The 12903-nt window shown below is 42.9% G+C and overlaps 1 protein-coding gene across 2 annotated transcripts in view; it reads right to left on the bottom strand.

The window, feature by feature from the left end:
• Window positions 1–5906: 5906 nt before the first annotated feature.
• LOC114062792 (transmembrane protein 132B-like) overlaps window positions 5907–12903 on the bottom strand; it is a 108452-nt gene continuing 101455 nt past the window's right edge. The window contains exon 4 of one of the 2 annotated variants that reach the window (XM_027894641.1): window positions 5907–5958. In XM_027894641.1, coding sequence (XP_027750442.1) covers window positions 5943–5958 — 16 coding nt within the window. In that variant the 3' untranslated portion in view covers window positions 5907–5942. The remainder of the gene's footprint in view (window positions 5959–12903) is intronic. The other variant, XM_027894642.1, reaches the window with a different exon arrangement.

Here is a 12903-nt window from a genome sequence, read left to right as displayed (position 1 = left end):
TTCTGAGGTTGGAACTTTTGTCTAACCAGCTATTTTTCTCTCTCATATCCTCTTTAGACAGATTTCTGCTCACAGTTGAACAGACATTAGCTGCCGAAACAAAGCAGCAGCCCATATGCAAAGTTTGTTTATTTGCACTGTAGTGTCCTGTGCTTCAACTCAAAGCCAAAATGTCCATATGGCCGCTGGAAAAAAAAAAAAAAAAAAAAAAGAAGTGGGAAGAAAAAGGAGACTAAAATATTGAGTTGTTTCTGCTGGAAGGAAAGGGGGATTGTCAATACAGAAAGTGGATTAACACCTCGGCAGTGTAAACGTAAAGTCTGTCATTCTGCTGTACAATGGAGCGGTGAGGGACTGAACAGACAATTTCTCTTTGCTCCTTCTTCTGCCCTTCCCCTCTCTGGGCCCAGCCTCCTACAGCGAGAGACCTCTGAGCCCTGCTGGGATCACAGAGTGCATGTTGTAGATCTGAGCAGCCCACACACAGCTAATAAAGGCAAAATGGCACCCCAGGTTCATGACACTATTTATATAAGGCAGGATTTTTCATCAAGTTGTTATCAAAGAGCACACTTCATAAACTGCTCGTATATCACAAACAGAGCTGCTAAATAAAGAGGGTTATCTTCAGCAGCAAGAGCAGTTTTAGGGGAGAATTTGGGTTTTAAGCCAAACCAGAGTTAGTCTGAATTTTTAAGTCATACTCTTGAAATTCTATCCCAAAATAATGAAAAAAAAAAAAACTCCTTTCTGGATTCTCTGGATCTCTGGGTATTTCTCTAGCTACTTTTTTAGGGTTGTCCCAGAAATAGTACCTGTGCAGTCCTCTGAGAGTCCCAGCACCAGGAACACTCACAGCAGAACTGAAAATTACTGTGTTGGTTCCAGCCCTGCGTTTGGGCAGCAGAATAGCAGCCACAGCAACACAAATGATTGCACAGAGGAAGCAATCTGCCAGCCCCTGTGGAGAGTACCTAGAGCATATGTTCAGTGCAGCATGCAAACATCTTTGATTGTACCAGGCAGATCAACAATGCTCTGGCTACACGTCTTTAACAGTGGGAGGCAGGAGATTGTGGCACGAGGCTCCTCTAACTCTGCTGCTGCTGTCTGAGTTTATTATATTTATGAATTTTCTGGATCACCACTCCTGCAGCCCTGAACGTGCAGCGTGCCGGTCACGGGAACAGGAGATGCATGGGGAATACAGTGGGGTCCTGGTGACAAACAGGATGGTTTCACTGCTGCTGCTGCTGCAGTTTTCTTTAGGTTTGTCTGAAAGCTATTTGCATTTCCAATCCTGCTGTTGCTTGTATTTGCTTCCAAGCCAGAGTGAGTTCAGACGCCCTTCCTGCCTGCACAAGGTTTCCTTGCACACAGCCCTTGGCATTTCTTCAGGCCAACCTGACAGAAATACCAGCACTCAATTTACTGTTGTGCCCTTGTTTTCTTACCTAGGTGGCTCCTAAGCTCAGTTCTCTGAAGACAGACCCGTAAATGTCCCTAATACAGAGAGATGTGCAAAGAATTGATTTTTTTTAATGTGATTGAATCTGGAAAAAGAAAGAAGTTGCAGTATTTCTTCAGATCAGACCAAGCAAAATTAAAAATTTTATATCATACTTGCAAGGTCAGAGTATACACCTTTTGAAAGCCACAGCAAGAATATTTTAAAAGAAAATAACATCTCCAAACAAGGATATTAAAGGGAAAACAAAACAAAACAAACAGCAACTCATCTATTTTTCCAAGGTCTAGAAAAAACATGGATCAAATGCTTCTCCTTATTTATAGCCCAAACGGTATAAACATATAACAAGTTTTGGTTGACACAATAATTCACTTTTTTCAGTAAATAAATAAATTTTTGTTCAGTTCCACAAATAACTACAGATAATTGAAAATGGATGAGACTGTTTTAAAACAAAGTAAACAAACCAAAAAAAAAGCAAGCAAATGAGACTAGAGAACTTCTGCCCTCTCTCTAGCTTCCACTCTACCAGAGCAGTTCCCAAGAGCCTGCCACGCATTTTTCATGCCAAATTTCACAACCACAACAGCAAAAACATGAAGTAGCTATTTAGCATCATTCACTTGCATTTTGAAATGAAAATTAACTTCATAACCTTTAACAATCAATAGCTTCAGATAATTGAAACAGCAATGGAAATTCTGATCTACAAAATGTGATTCCCCAAACCACAACTGGGCCACGAGCTGGGGACTTACAGCCACATTTCTGAGAATGAAGTGACAGCTTCCCTTGTATCTTTAAGTATTACAGTCTTACCTCTGATAGCAAAAATTAGCACTAAACCAGTCTTTCATTTGCTTTTCCTCCTGCGAGGAAACACCAAAGCTTTTCCTGGTGTTCACAGCATTCCCCTTCTTAGCTCTTATTCCATTTATTTTCTGAATCTTGGCAAGGAGCTCCACTCGTCTGTATAACCACAGGCTACAGTACTTCAACTGCTAGACATTAATACATCTGTTTTAGTCACTCATCCACCCCCAAAATTGACAGTTTGAAGAATACCAGCTTCTAATACATGAAACTTAACTAAGCCTGGACAGTTGTATCACTGAACAACCTAAATTTCCATGTTAATAAAACCTTGCTTGACACAAAGCACTTCAGGTATTTTATCAGTTTGTCTGTGAAAACCATCCCATCTCTTCAGAGGTATAAAGCAGGGAAATGAAGGTATGTTTTGTCTAACTATGAGTTTACTATGCATAGCTGAGATGCACAGCTTAGATCAGCATCCACAACTAAAATTAAATGAAAGGCCTGTCAGGTGGGAATTGCAGGCAATGACCATATTCCCTTTTCTCTTCCAAATGCTCCTCAAGTCCAGCTCTGTATATCTATGAGAAATATATATATACTGTTCCTCTGAGAGCCATTGAAAAGCCTACAAAAATAAATACAAAAGTCTGCAAAAATAAGAACAAGGAACAGTCTTCCCTTGTCATTCCCCAGGCCCTACATGTCCCAGGCAGCCAACTTGATCAAGAAATGCAGACATCCTTCACTGTCATGTCCTGCCCAGCTGGTAACTGCTCTCAACACACACTACCCATGCTCCATACTGTCATTGCTTCAAAGTTTGGTGAGGGTATGAAAATGAGAGAATGGGTCACAACTACAGAAACTGAGAAACAGCACCAAGCACACGAATGAAAAACCAGATTCCCAGAATCACAGAATGGTTTGGGTTGGAAAGGACCTTAAGGATCATCTCATTCCAGTCCCTCTGCCTTGGGCACTACTAGAGAGGGTTCCTTCCTCTCATCTATTTTCTGAGACACTACACAGCAATGGCCAACACCATTCTTGTTCAGTTGAAGGAGCTGGGCCATTGACTTCAATAAAAATAAAATTTGGCCTTGAAGTTGTAATGAGCTATTTATTAATTAGTATGCCCTAAATGTTCAGGAAAAGCTATTATTTAATGTGCATTATTCGCTTCTCCAATCTTCTTTAAATGAAGGTTGATTGGATTGATGATAGGATCGAGAAATACAGACTCTTGCCATCTTGAAGATGCCCAGCTACATCCTTTTTGCTTAAATTTCATCAAAAGCTAGCACAAAAGGGATGTCAATGACAAAAGAGCAGATCCAAATGCATCTGGCTTTACTGAGTATAATTGTAGTATCAAGTGCCTTGTTGGGTTGTGTCTTTTAGAAACAAAAACAATCCATTGTGATACTTTGGAAAGGTTCCTTCTCATCTGCATGGAACTCATTTGAAAAGGATGATTTAAAACAAAAGAAACATTATCCAATATTAGAAGTAACCGATAGCAAGGCTCATTAATGCAATCCACTGAAGCCTCAGTCTCTGCGTTCTATTGCATAGCTAAACTACTGTAATTAAACCATAGCTCCTCTGTGTTATTTAGCAAAGTAAATAATTACACCATGCCCCTGAGCTTTATTGTTAATTTGCAGCATCAGGCAGAAACCCTTGCTGCCGTTCCTAAACCTCCATTTTATGGGACTGCATCCCCATAGTGCTGCCCTGTCACTGTTCTGAACATCAAAGGGACTGCACTGCCATTTCACTCTGATGTGTTCCACGTGGGGAATGCCAGTCCCTGCACTGCCTTACACACATGTGTGCATCTTTATCCAAGGCAGCCACCAAAACTGCAGACCTTCTAGACAGGTCTCAAATACTCTGCACGGGTTTATTTCACAGGGTGGGAAAGGTGGTGTTTCCCCTATGCCCCAAAAAGGGTCTGGATTCATGCACATACTACAGTTTGACTCCTTTTTTGGCCAGAAACTTAAATTTTAGCACAGCAGATTACAGCTTCATCCCAGCCCAGTAGCTGTAACAGAACTGGGACTACTGCACAAAGTGGCAACTGGTCCATTTTTAATGGCACAAAGATCCAGCATTCTTACAGGGTTTGTAAGGTTGGGAGGGGGAACCAAAAGCACGGTGCCCCAATAATCTCAGCATTCAAGCCAAAAAAGAGAAAAAATGTATTCACTGACATCCCAAAAGATGAGGCCACTAATTCTCACATATCAGCAGGAAAACTAATCCAGGTGTCAACACGAGTCCTTCCAGTCTGGGAGTTGCAGTGATCTGCTTCCAAGAGGAAGATGTGGTTTCTCTTGTTCTCATGCTCCTCCCAGTGGTAGAAAGGAAAGGTCTGTCTGCTGGCAACAAAGAAAAGACCTTTTTTCCCTTCTCACTGGCCATTCCCACAGTCCCTTTTAGCCAAGAGCCAGGAAGGACTCCTCGTGATGCTCAACATGCCCAGGACGGAACACGAAAAAGTTCTCTTACACAACCACGAATTAATATTCCCTTGCCTTGGAAAACCTACGATTATATGTTAAATATAGTAATAGTAAAGGTGATGAAATAAAGGCATCAAAGATAGGGAAAACAGACCCAAGAAAGAAATAATAAAAAAAATCCTTCCACAGGATATTAGTTTTCACTGAGAGACTCCTCATATTTGCTAGTAGACAAATCAGCACTTTGTATCTGCTTGCCCAGAACAAGAGATTACATTTCACTCCCTCACAACAGAGATTCATAAGAAAAGCTCTTCAGAGCTGGGGGTTATGGATGCATCCAGATATATAAAAAACCCCTGCCTTTAAAACTCTGCTGCTTGATGAATGAAAGTACCACACTACTCACCCTCTGTGCTGTTCTGGTGAAACTGAGATGCCTTATAAATACATATTATGTGCTCAAATATCTATATCTATATGAATATATATTATGAATATATATTATGTTCAAATATCTATATAACAAATATCTATATGCTATGCAGAGGAAGTGAGAGACCCAGCCTATACATACAGCTCAGCCCTTTCAGCCTTCATGGTAAATCAACATCAATACATGCTGAATGCTGCAGAGAACACAGTAAAAAGGCACTTTGCAGATCAGAGAAGGAATCCGAGTTTGTAAAGGATTTGGAGATCCTTCAGAATAAAAGACACTGAACTGTAAGATATTTCTGTGTAGATATTATGGTGTGCCATCATTTCTCTGAGGAAACACACTTCGAAGCTGATACTCCAACATTAGCAAAGAGCTGAAGGATTTATTTATCTTTTGTCCAGAGAAACTATTTTCACCTAAAAGTTGGAATCTTAAAGTAAACGGAAATAGACTGCCTGCAAAAGTAACACTGACAAGGGAAAGACATCATATAAAATCTATAGCTTTCTACAACTGCTATTAATCTTAGTGCATTCCTGCAGCTCTGCAGAGCTAATTAGCAACCTACCCAAGATTTGGCATCACTGGTTAAATTTTGAGCTCAGAGTGATTCCTCTACACCAAAATTTTACTTCTGTAGGTAGTGTGTTGACTTTGAATATCTTTACTTAAGCTGACAAATGCTGTCACTGTCCAATCAATCCAAATTTTCCATGCACAAGCTTCTCCATCACTGCTGTCAGGTCTCTGTATTCCTTAACAAAAGAGAAATAACAGAATATGGGATGGCAAAAGACCACATCTAAGCTATTATTTGTTTTACAGTAATAGGTTGTTAGAGCCTTTCTTTCAAGGTTGGCATTTACTTTAATGAATCACCTTTCTCCATAGTTGATTTTTAATGTACTGTGCCATGTTTCTCATGGAGCCTCACTCCCTTTTGCTTTCCCTGTTGGCATTTAATTTACTGAAACAAAAGGATTGTGGCTATATCTTACAATTAGATTTGGATGATTAAATACCTACCACCATATTATTTTTAAGTAGCAGTTCATTTAGCCTCAGTGAATTGTTCCATGTACAATCCAACTTCATTGCGTGTTGTCATTTGAAAAGTAAAATATTGTTGCTTCTACCATAGTTTAGGACACTCTAAATTGAGATTTCCTAATACACCAGAAAGTACAAAGTGGGACTGGAGGTGACCTAGGCCATTTACAAACTACCACAGGCTACCAGGCTGCACTATCCCACTCGTAAGTCCTGTTTTAGCAGAGGTTGTTTGACTGTTCCTCAGGCTGCAGTGAGTGTTCCAGAGCCTCATCACCAACAGGCACAATGGCTGTTGGACTGAAGTGGCTACATCTCCGTTGCCAAAAAATAACATAGCTCCCCCCAAAACGGTTTTTTAAAGTATAAAAGTGCTTGTGAATCCTAAGCACTCTTGGAAAAGGTTGACATTTCAAACTGTAAGTTAATTCCTTCACTTTGAGCTGCAGAAAGTGCACCTCTCACAAGCTAAATCTCCAACAAATGCCAGCCCCAGCTATCTCTCACCTCAGGCAAAACTAGAGGCTATTAGAGAAACTATGTGCATGCTGCTGGTACCACATTTAAAAAAAAAAAAATACCTTGGATTTTGTTCAAGAAGCTTCATAAACAGGCATCATGATAACTGCAAGCTTGCAGTTAAACATAGGCACATGCACTCCTCAAAATTCTTTTCAACCTATTCCTGTCTTGTATCAAGGTGTGATTCCAGATTTCTACCACCAAAGGCTTGATCCAAAAACAACCCAAGAAATCAGGAGAAGGTTTCCCACTCTCTTGGCTGGAGGTTGGATTAGGACCTTCAGAAGAGGGACACATGTCGAGTGTGGATAAACAAGGCACTTACTCTTACAAATTCACATCCATATATATTAGTCTCCAAACCCCACAACATTCCTTTTCTAAACTTCTGGCTGGGCTCTCCTTCCCTTTCTCTGGGTTTCCTATCCCTTGCCAATCTTTTTCTCTGTTAGGAGATAAAAAGAAGGCTACAGAGTAGGCAAACCTGGTCATCTGGACAGCTCTCCTTCCAGCCTGGAGGTGAACACCCTTTGGCACACACAGGAACACACACTCACTGCTGCTCCCCGAGTCCCTGACACCTCCCACATCACATTCCCACAAAGCAGTCACTGCTCCAGACAAGTCTGAAGCTCTATTATTCAAACACTTAATGCATCCTTTGCCTTATTGGTCTTTATAAGTCAGATTATCTCATTAGCGCAGGCATTTCACTTTTCCTGTCAGCTTCTGATTTCATTAAAGTTAGTGAAAGAAAGACAAGGAGTTATATAAGGAAGGATTTGTCTTAAGAAGCTTTACAGACAGCAATCCCTCATCTTGATAATTTTTAACAGGTAGCTACTTTCTCCTTTTTTTTTTCCCCTCCTCCTCTCAGTTTTTCTTTTTATCAAAGTTCAGTTAAGCAGGATGACTGGATGGCTAAGTTTTTCTAAGAGAAATCCCAATTCTCTTGCCTTTCTGGTTGATCTTTCCAAACTTGTCTTTAAACAGTGCTTTAAAATGTTGCTGTTATTATTAAAAAAAAAAAAAAAAGGAATAAAAGGCCTTGAGAGGTTGCAAACATGGTCCTTAGAGGCTCACTCCTTACCTCAATCTCTTCTGAACTCAGCCCAACAATTCCTTTACAGCCAAGCTCTTCCCTAAGGAACTAAAATATGCATGATTTCTCTATCTCCCCTCTTCTCCCCCTTTCTAATTTTCACCTAAGCCCTGTGGATAGAGGCTTCTTAGGCACCAGCAGGAGGAGGCATGGCAGGAAAAGTTCACAAACCTTGCTACATATAGGAAAGAACAGCATTCCCAAGGGTGATGTGCACAACAACAGCAATAGGCCAGGGGATAAAATTCTCACTTCTGCAACAAAATTGAGTATTCTCTATCTCAGTCATAAAAAAAACAAAACAAAACAAAACAAAAACAAACAAAAAAAAACAACCACACACACATCCTTAGTATGAAGTTTGCTCCTGGAAGGCAGTAGAACACCTCCTTGCCTTTTACACCCTTCCTGTATTTGCCAAGTGCCCAAATCCATTACCTTGACAACACTGTGCATCACTGTAATAGCATGAGTCAGCCTCGTGGTTTTTGGGACCATAACAAAAGCAGACTCCCATCGATTGGCGTGGAGTTCCCTGTTCCAAACTATAATTTCAGAAGGTTACTTGCTTTAAATCTTGTAGCTCTCTGCTTTGGGTCTTGACAAACCTGTACATGTACCAAAAGCTGTGGCTTGTTTTATGGTCTCATTTTAATGGGTTTGTCTGTATTCCAAGATCCAGCAAACAAAACAGATCAAAAACCTTCCATAAAGGTTTTCAATCCCAGCTTCTTCCTCATCCTTCACATACACAATCTTCATAGGCTGAGCTTACTGACTGCACCATCTCCCATTTCCAAGTGATGGTTGTCAAAGTTCTGTTCCAGATAAAAATCCAAGCATGTCGGTGTTTCACTTAAAACCCTTTGGCATCTGCAGAACTGGACCAAAGGCTCAGACCAGTGAAGAAAGGAATAAAGAGAATAAAGAAAAAAAAAAAAACCTGTACAACAGGATTTCTATCAGAGAAACTACAGCTCCTCCCAGGTATCGATCCAAAGACAGCGTTGACTGCCGACCAGCACATCTTTGGCTGACAAGCCAAGGAACTAAACCAGTTACAGTAATGACAAAAAATAACTGTCACCACGAGTACACAGCAATACATCTTCTTTTACAATATCCAGGAGAAAAGGGGTCAGATTCTCGTGTTTCAGTTTCCTTCCCTTGTCAGCATCCCCTTTTCACCAGCTGTGCTGTATCTAGTTTAGATTATGGATGGACCTTGCTATGAACTTCTGGCTGAATACTCCAATACTGTCCCAAAGCAACACATAGGAAAGCTCAGGACATCCAGTGGTATTCGGATTTCTCACCAATAATGTGGACTATGCATTGCCACATAGTGTATCCAGTGAGACATGGTTTGCTGCTTTTTGCCTGGTACCCTTTCACAGACTTGTGAATACCCCATACAGCACAAGGGTACAGTCCTGTAAGGCACTGACTGTTAAAGCAAGTGCTAAAAAAATGAGAGAGATGATTTCTACTCTTGGTCTTAGTAGATGTTAGGACATTATTAGAAAACTAGAACCCCTGAGCATCAGTGCACTCTATGTGTTAACATGAGAAAGATCTTACATCACCCTCTGAAGCTGTGATGTGCAACTGTACTTTTGAGAGAAAGGACATGGACATGAACAGTTTCACAAAGCCATGTGGAAGAATGACGTCCACCCTGCTAACAAAGCAGGAGATTGAATAAGATATTCTGATTATAAAGTCAGAAATCCTTGTAGGAAAGAGGGGCAGCTCACCTTGCCACTTCCATAGGGTTGCTGAGGTGCAGGGAGACGGATGGAGGCAGCAGGAGGGAGGGGAACACGGTAAGGGCAACATGAGCCTGCAGCACTCCACAGGCAGCAGAGAGGACACCCACACTGCCCTTGCACAGAAAAGCCTCGATGGGGATGACTGGGATTGTGAAAGGCTGGAAGACCTTGGAGGGTTGCTCCTCAGGTGTCTCAGGAGATCCCAAGAATTTCACAGCCCTAAGCCTCCCATCTGTTCCTGAGAATGGGATGAAGGATCTAATTAAGGGAGATTAACATGATAGGCTCGAGGCAGCAGAGCCTCTGCTGGAGAAAACTCAGTTACCTGCTGGAGCTCTCTGAACAAGTTAATGTAATAGTAGAGAATGGAGAAAGGGAACCTAATTTCCTACAAGTTTTCAATAACTTTCCATGTAATAGAGCAAGGGCCCAGTCCTGTCCTTAGGGGATACAATGCTGTACTTCAGTGAAGAAATGAAAGAGCGAAAAAATAAATCAAAGCAAGACACAAATTGTCTTTCAGCCCAATATTGTGGGCTACTTGGTGATGCAAGTAGGGATGCACCATCATGGCCCATCCAAAGAAAGGGCCTTTTTCTGGCAGGACTTCAGTGTCCCAACCTGCATAGCACATGTTCCATTCTCCAAAGCACAAGGACACCAATGACCAGGCTGTGCTGGGCAAACCAACCACTGCCAGAGGGGGCTGAGAGGTTCTTCAGTCAAGTCCCAAGGGTGACTAATGGTGCTGCAACTGAGGCTCATGAGGCAAAACTGCAAGGGAATAAATAGTTCTTTACTAAAGGGTGAAATGAATGACAGAAGTGACCAGAAGACATAACCGCTAAGGGCCTAGTAGAATTTTCTGTCATACTGCTGCAAACTTCAACAAGATTTAGGTAGAAATACTGCTAGAAATCCCAAGGAAGTTTATCTGCATTTTTAGTCAGAGGAGGAGAGTGTTTATGTCACAGTGTTCTCTTGATTGCTTCTCTTTCTATGCCTATCAAAGACTTCGGGTTCAGTTGAAGCTTTGCTGGGGAACTGAAAACAACACTTGTAACTGTCCTCCTTCATCTGAGGACATGGTTCAAGCCAAACACATGGGTGCTGCTCTCTGCTTGACTGAGGAACATGTACCATTCCTCCCAAAGCTCTGTGAGTGTTCAGCTCTCTCTGATTACTGTGTTTCTAAGTCCCTTGTGAGAGAAGCAGTTGTCAATATTCCCATTTTATAATTAGAAACTGAGGCACAGAGAGCCTAAGCAACTTGGCCAGGGTCACAGAGGGAGCATCTGGTTTAGCAGAGAGCTGAAGACCAGCTCCCCAGCACCAGGCAAGCAGCCAAACTCCTGGAACAGCTTCTGTCAGGAACAATTCCCGTATGGAAACACGCCACGAACACAAGGGCAGCCTAATTACAATTAAAAAGGAATCTTCCCAGACTCAAATAGGGTAGCAGTGCATGACGTATGTTTAACCCTGTACAGTAGGACCCTACACTGAGCAGGCAGGGCCTTACCAGCCAGAAGGGGCTTGGAAAGCAGCTGCTGCTCTGGCTGGCACTGCTACAGCCCGGGCTGAGGGCACAGCCATAACCCAGACCCTGGGTTCACTGCTCAGGATGGTCACCAACACCTGCCAGGCAGCCCTTCTATCCCTTTCCCTCAAAGCCCACTAAGTGCCCTCCTGGAGCCAAACACCAACCCCATCAGAGAACGCCCTACCCCGGCAGAGCAGAGCTGATCCCGGAGCCTCCTCTCCCTCGCCCCACTCCTGCTGCCATTTTACTTCAAATACACTTGTTCACCGCAGTTAAATCCCCTCTTGTGCTTTCCTTCGGAAGGGAGGATTTCAAAATTTGATTTGTTTTAGTCACTAAGTACTCTCTGGTGTTCCCAGCAGATCCTTTAGCTGACAAGGTTTATACTTGTCGCCACTTTGTTGTGTTTTATGAATAGGGACCCGGAAAAGCCCAAGACACCATTTAACACGGCTCACATTAGTCTTTTACCCCGCAACGCTCGGCGCCGGGTATCGCTCTCTCTACCAGTGTTACACACCAAATGGTCCCTCTAGGCAATGTACTCAGTCAGGAAGGATATTAACTCACCCCAGCAGAGCGTGTGACCAAAATGCCGACAATCCCTGTAGTTTAGAGCGTAACTGATAAAACATTCGTGCACGTCAGAGATCAGACGCGGATCTGGTTCACGCCACGGTGGCCTTGAGTGAGATGCCCCAGGACGACACAGGAGAGCGTGGTACTGCCCACCTCGGTGCCCTGCAGGAGCCCCTCCTCACAAACCTCCTCTGTGCTTCCTGGTGCTTCTTCTCAAATCCCTGGGGCAAGAGCCAGGAACGACTGCCATCCATAGGAGGCTTTAAGTAACCTGTATGAGCAGGGCCTCCTGTTCTCTGAATTTTCGGCCTCTTCCCCTCAGTTGCACCCTGCCCTCCTTCCCTTGCCCTGCTGCTGGTTAAAGTAGGTTGCAAGTGGCAAAAAGTTTACTAAACTCGATTACAACTCCTTCTTCCTCAGCTAAACAAAACTGGGTAGTCCTGAGTTGCTACCAGGGTCAAAAGGTGCTTCACCACCATAGAGATGGGGTGAAAAAGCCCGTGACAGCCAGATCAGCTCACTGCACTGAGAAAGAGAACAGCCTACAAGAAAGGTGCTCCCCAGCAAAGCGTAAGAAGTTCATACCAGAGCATGATCCCCCATTGCAGGCAACTGGAGATGTCGAAGGACTGACGAAACTGGAGCAAAGGAAACACAGAGCTCTGGATGCACAGAGATTTGAGCCTCTCTTCACCCAGCACGGCGCACACCAACTCACCTCCCGCAGCAAACATGGAATAAAAAAGCATGTATCAGGGAATTAGAAGACAGTTGTTATACCAGTCTCTACTCCCAAGCTTCCATGTGAGAATATTTGCACGGGTGTAACGCTGCCCTTCAGGGCTGACAGCAGAACCATCAGCCCAGTCCTCCTCGCCCAAAGTCCTTAAGAAAGTTTGCTGTCTTTGAAACTGTTTTGTAAATTCTGTTACATTGTGCTCTCTGCTGAGCTTCTGTTCAAAGGGAAAGGCAGGGTGTCTGACCAGCTTGCCGTGGTTTTGACCTCGCAGTCCTCTGAGTGTTATACCCAAGAATCCAGACAAAACCACTCCTGCTGTGGCCTTGCACTGAGAAAATGTAACTGGACGACAGCACCGCAGCTTACTCGAGTTCCCACTGAAATTAGCAGGAG

This window comes from Empidonax traillii, unplaced genomic scaffold (assembly GCF_003031625.1).
Source record: "Empidonax traillii isolate 1590-97213 ecotype Southwest subspecies unplaced genomic scaffold, ASM303162v1 scaffold435:size587000, whole genome shotgun sequence".
NCBI lineage: Eukaryota > Metazoa > Chordata > Aves > Passeriformes > Tyrannidae > Empidonax > Empidonax traillii.
The sequence above is the reverse complement of the archived record's forward strand: the minus strand, read 5'-3'. Positions and strand labels throughout refer to the sequence as shown.